This window comes from Puma concolor, chromosome A1, assembly GCF_028749965.1.
Source record: "Puma concolor isolate L17-30 chromosome A1, mPumCon1.1.hap2, whole genome shotgun sequence".
Lineage (NCBI taxonomy): Eukaryota > Metazoa > Chordata > Mammalia > Carnivora > Felidae > Puma > Puma concolor.
The window spans coordinates 161203213-161212032 of NC_141667.1; the positions used below are offsets into that span (position 1 = coordinate 161203213).

Genomic DNA, 8820 nt, shown 5'->3' on the forward strand with positions numbered 1-8820 from the left:
AGTTGGTCTACATCCGAAATCAGGAAACCTCTTGAGCACAGGGCCAGAAAATAAGTAATATCAGCTTCGTGGGCCATTTGGTCTCCGTTGCAAACAACTCTGCCATCGTACAAAAGCAGCCACAGACGATGCTTAAGCGGATGAGAATGGCTGTGTGCCAATAAAACTTTATTTATGGACACTAAAATCTGAATTTTTTAATTTTCATGTATCATAAAACAGGATTTTTTTTTTAACCATTTAACAATATAAAGCTCATTCTTGGCTCACGGGCCCTACAAAAACAGGTGGCAAACTGGATTTGGCTTATGGGCAGTATTTCCCACTCCTGGTCTACATATATATTCTGCTTTGACATTTATTTGCTGGCAATTAGATAACTTCTACTTCGTTATTAAGAACGACAAAAGAACTTGCTTAAGGCTTTGTCTAAACTGCTGGTATACAAATTTGTAAAACAAAAGTTTAAAGATTACTTCCATCCAAATTAAATATCCTGCTAGAGGAGCAAAGAGACCAAATTTATCTCTCGACCTCGCGTCTGCACAGCTCTCGTGCACACACAGGAAACACACCTTAGTCCTACAGTGGCATTTGATGACGGTGGGACAAGCGCAGGGTCGCTTGGAAATGCACATTTACGCGCCTTATGTAAATGAGTATGGCCACACTGGGGTGTGTGATGGCACAGAGTGATTCGAAGTTCCATGACCAAGCCACTTCCATGTGGTTTCATAAAAAATATGTCCGATCACTTAAAAAATGGCCACTTGGGGAACAAGCCAGTATATGTTTGCCATGTAAAACTTAAACCATTTCCTTTTCTACAAAATAATCTTCAAATTTTAAACCTTTATATTGAATTGTTAGATGGACAGACATTATTAGAGCAAGAAACAGATTTGCTATGGGCTATGTTTGTAGCAATTCGGCTAATTTTTTTCAACATACTCATGAAGTGATGACATTATTTTTATTGAAATAGCAGCTACGTGAAATCTTTCCACATTTACTGCATTAGGTTGCTTCCAGGCCACCCCCAGCCCAGCCAACCAAAAACAAAAAACAAATCAGTCTGAGACTCACTTGAGTGTTTAATTCAAACCTATATTTGGAGTTTCTAAAATGTTGATCCACAGACCACTCTCTGGTTACACGTGTGTAGCAATGAAAACAAAAGGCAGAGAATCCCGGCCATCCCGACAAAAGGAACAGCTCCTTTCCCAACATCCTTTAAAAATACACATGGGACCGTCTGGCACGTCAGCGCGGGCGGTGGTGGAACACACGGGCTCGTGGTGCTCTCCTCCCTGCGGGCCCAGCTCCGCCAACTACCTGTTGTAAGCCCGCTCCTTTTTGGATTTCTCCAGGGCCTTGTCCATGGTTTTCTCATTCTCCCCTCGACACTTGGGACAGTACCACTTGCCCTTTGGTTTATGATTCAGCCCCACGCAGGAGAAGTGGAACCACTCGATGGGGCACTCGTCATTGTCGCAGCCGATCATTTCTCCATAGGAGACCTGATTGCACAGACAGTACGTGGGCTCGTTCGGGTCGATGGGAAGGTCTGCAGGGGACGCCTCCCTCTCGGCTTTGGCCTTGGAGCGCTTCTTCTTCTTGGAGGCTTTCGCCTTCTTCTCCTTGGGCGTTCCCGAGGTGACATCATCGTGGTCGTGATGATTGGCCGCGTTCTCCCGGTTCTCGTTGTTGCGCTGCCGCCGGGACCTCTTGCTGTTGGTCTTTTCCGCCTGCGTGACGGTCTCGCTCTTGGACTTATCCTGGCCGGCTTTGCCACTGTGGCCAGTGGTGTCATTGACCTCCTGGTGGGCCTCAAAGAGCTCCACGTGACTGTCCACCTGCCTGGTCCGGTTCTCCACCAGCTCCACCATCTGACTCACGATCTGGATCTTCTCGTCCCCGAGCTCCTGGCTCCGAATCAGGGCTCTCTGAATGCAATGTAACACTCTCCTCTTCTGGACACCGTCTGTCTCACGTTTAAATTTCTCATAGTACTCATCCAGCTCCTTTAGGATTTCTGCAGAGGGAAAAAGAAGCATTACACCCATGCCACAAACACTGCTGAACCTTTTATTTGATTCTCCAGTCTAGGAGAAAGCAATGGCGAAACACAGAAACGATCGCTGCAAGATTTCCTAGGATGAAAATCCTGCAACCTACAGGCCTTTCGAGGGGGGCACCATTTTTCTCTATTGAAAAAAATCCCTGGAACTAAATACAGATGCCAACACTGTTCCAGTTCAGCGAGGTGCTGCTCAGAGCCCCCCAGGGGGCTCTGTGCATTCGGAAGCATGGGGAACGTTTCTCGGAATGGGCAATGACGAGGAAAAGTTTAAATTTAGGTGAAGTGGGGGCGCCTGGGTGGCGCAGTCGGTTAAGCATCCGACTTCAGCCAGGTCACGATCTCGCGGTCCGTGAGTTCGAGCCCCGCGTCAGGCTCTGGGCTGATGGCTCGGAGCCTGGAGCCTGTTTCCGATTCTGTGTCTCCCTCTCTCTCTGCCCCTCCCCCGTTCATGCTTTGTCTCTCTCTGTCCCAAAAATAAATAAATGTTGAAAAAAAAAATTAAATTTAGGTGAAGTGCTGGCACCCAAACTTTTATTTTCTGTAAAATTAATGATTTATGTCCTATATTTCCATTATTTTATTCAAATATTCTTCTAACTTAAAGGCCTGTATTTCCTTCATTTTAATGTACCGATGTCTAGAATACCCTATTAGAGAATGTATACAAATAGTACCCAGTGACCCAGAGCCTCAGTTTATCAGTCACATCTTTCTCCTCCTACCACGTTATTCCTCCGTATTTACTGAAAACAAGAATGGTTTGTCACAATAAAGCCCAACAACCTAGCTTTGCTTTGAAACAAGGGTGTCACATTTTGCTTTCGCATTTACTGCTTAAGACAATACACATTCATATCTATAAAAACAGATTGTAAAACATTACCAAAAACAAAAACCCTCAGTACTATATTTAAACCTTGTACAGGGGATGCCTGGCTGGCTCAGTCTGTAGAGCATGTGACTCTTGATTTTAGGGTTGCGAGTTCAAGCCCCACATTGGGTATAGAGATTACTTAAAAATAAAATCTTACAAAACAAAAAAACAAAAAGCCCCCAAAACTCTGTACAGACACTATATGATTGGAAAATGTAACTTGGGAAAATTAGGAAATTTCCCAAGAAATAAAAGTTGTTAAATTATCTTGATCGAAATAAAGTAAATATTCTTGCCAAAAGCTATTGAAATACAAATAGAAATTCCCAGTTAGTTTCCCCAAACAGTAACAAATCTAAATAGAATCAGGGGCACGTGGCTTAGTCGGAAGAGCACACAAATCTTGATCTCTCAGGGTTGTGAGTTCCAGCCCCATGATGGGTGTAGAGATTATTAAATATCAATAAATAGTATCAGATTTTTTTTCCCTGAAACCCTCTGTAGTCTCTTAAAATAATGCAATTCTACTCTCCAACCAGGAAGTATGTGTATGTATGGGGCCGGTGGTGAGGGGGGCGGGGGAGCGGTCGGTGATGTATAAAATGTAACCTGCATGGGTTCCAGATCTTATCTTCAAATAGTTATAAGGCATAAACCTAACACTGAAATAAACACAGGCACTTAGGCCAACGCTGAAGCTTACCTAAATCTAAGTATTCTGGGGTGCCTGGGTGGTTCATTCCATTAAGTATTGAACTCTGGATTTCAGCTCAGGTCATGATCTCAAGGTTCATGAGTTCAAGCTCTACATCAGGCTCTGCGCCGACACTGACAGTGTGGAGTCTGCTTAGGATTCTCTCTCCCCCATGTTCTCTTTCTCTCTCTCAAAAATAAAGAAAACAAAAAAGAGAGCTCTGAAGATACTTCCTAATTGAACAACGTAGACTATCTGCCACCAGAAAGGAGAAATGCCACAGTCTCATAGCGTCTTAGAGTAATTCTGAAAATAGGCTCAAGGTATCTAAGTTCTATTTCATAGATATTAAAATATGAGTTTCTGCAACGTATTTTTAAATTGATTGCACATTACAAAACTATTATCTGGTTTAATCAAGTAACTTTTTTTTTTTTTTTAAGTTTATCTTGAGAGAGAGCAAGCAGGGGAGTCAGGGAGAGAATCCCAAGGACGGTCAGCACTGTCAGCGCAGAACCGTACACAGGGCTTGAACTCACCCACCTTCAGATGAACCTGAGCCACCGATTCAGATTTAGATGCTTAACCAACCAACCAAGCCACTCAGGTGCCCCTCAACCAAATTTCTAACGACAATGTTACTCTTTGATAGAAGAGAGAACGATTTTATCTTATTGCTAATATTAAATTCAGTAAGGTATGGCTTATTTTATATCACAAGCAAACTTATATCCATGTGAGGCCTCAGTCTTGGGAAAGAAACAAAAATGACATCACAAAATTACCAAGAAGTAATTCTGTTCCCTACACAATGGCTTAATTTCTGAGACTCTCCAAGCACACCGTTCCATCAGCAAAGCCAGTTAAGTACACACTGTAACAAGACCACCACCAGTTCTAACTGCGCGGGCGCCCTGCCAGGACACTTTCAGGAGCTTCTTCAGTTCCACCAGCTCAAACTGCTGCTGACCTTCCTTCTGAAACGCTCCACACCAACATCACTGTAGGCAAGCAATGGTACCACGGAAAGAATTTAAGGATTAAGTGAGACTGTAGCAAAATTTAATGTGATCTGGCCAATGTATAAAAGGCTGCACTGGTGTTCTTTATGAAGCTGACTTTCATTGCGAGGTGGGTATTTTTTTTTTTTTTTTCAACGTTTATTTATTTTTGGGACAGAGAGAGACAGAGCATGAACGGGGGAGGGGCAGAGAGAGAGGAAGACAGAATCGGAAACAGGCTCCAGGCTCTGAGCCATCAGCCCAGAGCCCGACGCGGGGCTCGAACTCACGGACCGCGAGATCGTGACCTGGCTGAAGTCGGACGCTTAACCGACTGCGCCACCCAGGCGCCCCGCGAGGTGGGTATTTTTAAAATACTTGAAACATAACGCAAAAATAAGTTTGAATTCAATAATCCAAGCATAACCTCAAATAACATTTAAAATTGGTAAACTAATTATAACCCATCTTTATGAAGTAATTTCCAGTTGATGCGTACTAAGCAAGTCTGACCCGAAACACAGGCCCTTCGAACGAAAAGCCCGAGTGTTCCCACGTACGGCGCACACCCCCACATGCACAGCGGAGCCCCCAGGCGAGGGGTGACCATTACCGGCAGCTCACTCGGCGGCACCGGCTGCCCGCGGGCACGCCGTCTTCCCCGCAGGAGCAACCAGCCCCGCCGCGGGTGCAGGCTCCACTGGAGACACCTGGTCCCGAAGCAGCAACAAAGTAACTTCGAGGGGATGCTAGATGAATTCACAAACACTGTCATCTTGAATTTCCTGTAGGCGCTAACGGACGGTGAAGGCGACAACGACTCCCTTTGACCTCTGCACCGAGTCGCCGTCCCGTCTCGCCCTGCGCCCGGCCCCTGTCCCCTCACGCTTCCCCCGCTCCGCGCGGACCTGGACCATCGGCGGGCCCGGGGAGGGAGGCCTGAGCTGCAACCTCTGCAGCCCCGGCACCGGGACGCCGCCATTGCTCCGCGGCCGGAAGTGGCCAGGCTCGAGCCCCTGAGGGACAGGGGCGGGGCCTGGCCCCCAGCCAATGAGGAGGCGGTCAGCGGGCGTCGCGCCCCGCCCCGAGAGCCACCGCCTGTGGGGATCGCCGGGCCGTAGGGCGGAGGCCGAGCGGGGCTCCAATCACAGCACAGGATCGACGAACACGGCCCACCCCAGCAGCGCCAATGGCCAATCCCAGGCCGGAGGCCGGGCGACCCGAAGACATTCAAATCAACTCGACCCCCCTCCTCCTCCCCGCCCCTCTGAAGAAAAAAGAAGGCAGCGGAAACAGAGACCCGTGCCAGTCACTGCGCAATGCCCACCCTCCTCCGGCGCAGCAACCAATAACTCAGCAGCGGATGGATAAGGACATTCCATGGGGGATGCCGAGACCAATCATAGGGAGACCAAAGCGGGACGTTCGCAATATGCTAATAAGACCCCTATAAAAGTCGCTGCGAAGCAGAGACTCGGCTAGAGCGCGCAGGGGGCGCCATGCCCGCAGGGGTGCCCGTTGCGCTTCGGGGCGTGCGGCTGCTTCCCACCTCCCCCCCCCCACGCTTCCGTTTCCCTGCTGCGCAGCCCTGTAAACATTAGTAAACTCCGAGTGACGATCCGCGTCCCATACGCAGCCCCCACTGCCGTGCCTGACCTGGCAGGAAAGTTTCCCCAACAGCCAACAATTCCCAGCGGACACGAACCCTCCTCCTCTGTCCGGAACTCTGGGCAGCCGGGGCTGCAGAGAACGACCCACAGGTCCTCTCCCCTGCCATGTTCCTCTGCAAACAGACAATCTTTGCCCGCGCCCCCCGAGCACAGATGGGCGACTTCCTCGACCCATCCTCCCTTCCCTTCCCTCTCCTCCTCTCCCCTTCCCCACCGCACGCACAGAATAAAGCCCTAGCCCTCAGCGAACTACACCCGGCCGCGCCGCCCCCTGCACGGCGGCCCTCACTCGGTGTCCAGCTCCACGGGAGGCCCGGGGGGCTGCGCGGGGGCGGAGGCGGCCGGGGCCACACCGTGCGGAGTGCCGACCCCGGACTTTATATAACACTCAGATTCGGGACTGGGTGGGGGTGGCTCCGGGGATGGCGAGCAGAGCAGGGGACCCGGCGCCCGCAGCGCCCTCCCAGCAGCACTGCGCGCAGCCCCGTCGCTGCGCCCCTCGGCCCCAGCTACCGCGGCACATCCCTCCCTCGGCGCCCTAGCCTGCGCCCCCCTGCGCCCCCTCCCCCGCAGCACCCCGCCTCGTCACTTCACTACAAAGAGCGCTTTGCTCGCGCAGCCTGGCATTGAGACCTCTCGTTCCTCCTTCCTCCTCCGTGTCCGGGCTTCGCGCACAAGGACCTTGGCGAATCAAAGACGCTCCAGACCTTTTGTTCCTGCCCGGCCGGGGCCACCTCCGCGGGCCCGCGGCTCCTCCGGGCGGGGAACAGGACGGCCCGCGGCCCCGCGGCGCGCCGCGACCGGCGGGGATGGAGCGGCCGCCCCCGCCCATCCATCCCGCCGTACCTTGGTATTTCGCGTCGATCTCCCGCATCAGCGAGACGTTTCTCTGCAGGTCGAATGGCAGAGACTCGATGGAGTCCAGGTAGTCCTCCACATAGTTCACCAGGTGGATCTGCTCCCCGTTGGCAGGGCTCAACATGGTTCACCGAGGTCCCCGGCGACTCGGCGCGGCTTTCCGCTTCCTCCAGCCCCCGCCCCCTCGGAGCCCAGCGCTGCAAAATGCAAAGCTCCCGCCCGCCGGCGCCCCCCCTCCGGCCGGCCCCGCGCCGCTACATCTGCGAGCCGCGCCGCCTGGGCCCGGGGACCCGGCGCCTGGCGGGCCGGGCCGGCGCTCGGCGGCCTCGGGCGCGGGGCGGGCGCGGGCTGCGCGTGCGGGCGCGCACCCCGGCGCAAGGGCCGGGGCCGGGGCCGAGCGAGCGCGGGAAGGGGCGCGCGCCGCCCGCCGCGCCGCACTTGTCCAACGTGGAGAACCCAAATACCAGTTTCAAACACTTGGGAAACATTCGGCCCCCCGCACCGCGCATGCGCCCCGCCCCCCACGGCCCCCTCCCCGCGGGCCCCGCCCCCGCCGCATCACGCCCCTCACCGGCCCGGCCGCGCGGGGGGTGTGGCTTTGTCTGTCACTTTGGCTGGGGAAGGGGTCTCGGGAACAGGGGCGGCGGGCGAAGCGCAAACTTTACTAGGAGTTTCGCACTTGGAAGCAGAGCCTGTCGGGCGGCAGTGCACGCCCACCGGGGAACGTGGGGAGCAGCCGGCCTCGCCGAAGACCCGGTCGGAACCGACTTAGTCGTGGTACCAATGCCGCCGAGGCCATCGCTCGCCTGGGTTGCCACCTCCCTATCCACACCCAGCCCCTCACTCTCCAGGGCCCCGCCGCGCAGCCGGGCATAAGTAAGGCCCGAAACAGACTGGCAACGCCAAGACCCAATCCGCTCGCCGCCCTCCCTCGATAGCCCAATCAAACCGAAGGAGAGGCGGGACGAATGAGGATAACCCCTCCCACGCTCTTACTACGAGAAACCCGCGTCCCGCGGGGGGCGGAGGGAGGGGGCGCGCCGTGCAGGGCGGAAGTGGTGGCGCATGCGTACTTGCACGGCCAGGGAAGCCATCGGCCCGGGAGGGAGGAGACCTACCATTAGGCGGCCGGACCACCGCTCCCAGCAACCTCAGCGGCTCGCGCGCCTGCGCGGTCCTCACCGCCTTCCCTTTGTGTCGCCGGCTGGAGCCCAGTGCCGAGCGGCTTGGAGACAAAGGGGCCCAAGAGGGGAGTTGCATTCGTAGCCGGGCTCCCGCAGAGGGCGGGCGATCCCGACCCCATCCCGACTGTGCCCTGGGATCCGATCTTATTCGAAAGGCCACTCAGATCGGGGCGGGGCAGGCGTCCGGGACCCGCTCCCCTTGCCATCTCGGCCTCTCCCCTCCCCCCAAGGCCTCTCTCCCCACCCTAAGCTCCCGGATTTGGGTTTTCTGAAAAGCCCCGCGCAGAAGATCCCGTTGCCTAGGCGACGGACCAGCGCGCAGGCCCGCCGCTTCCGGCAGAGGCCCCGCCCCGTGGGCGTGGCCGCGCCCCGCCTTTGTCCTCGGGGCTCCGGCCTCTACGGCCACCGCTAGTGCCTCCGGGGCGGGCCTCCGCTGCAGCGGTCCTGTGCAGCTCG

The 8820-nt window shown here is 54.3% G+C and overlaps 1 protein-coding gene across 2 annotated transcripts; it reads right to left on the reverse strand.

Annotated features, from left to right (window-relative positions):
- Nucleotides 1-1086: 1086 nt before the first annotated feature.
- Nucleotides 1087-8530, reverse strand: ING1 (inhibitor of growth family member 1). 2 transcript variants are annotated; one of them, XM_025923733.2, is made up of 2 exons: nucleotides 8299-8530; nucleotides 1087-2035 (listed from the first exon to the last, which is right to left on the reverse strand). In XM_025923733.2, the coding sequence occupies exons 1-2, from the start codon at nucleotides 8438-8440 to the stop codon at nucleotides 1332-1334; spliced, it is 846 nt and encodes a 281-aa protein (XP_025779518.1). In that variant the 5' UTR covers nucleotides 8441-8530; the 3' UTR covers nucleotides 1087-1331. The 2 variants fall into 2 exon arrangements, with proteins under 2 accessions (XP_025779518.1, XP_086564510.1); XM_086708384.1 differs by lacking the exon at nucleotides 8299-8530 and adding an exon at nucleotides 7169-7493.
- Between the last annotated feature and the right edge of the window lie 290 nt (nucleotides 8531-8820).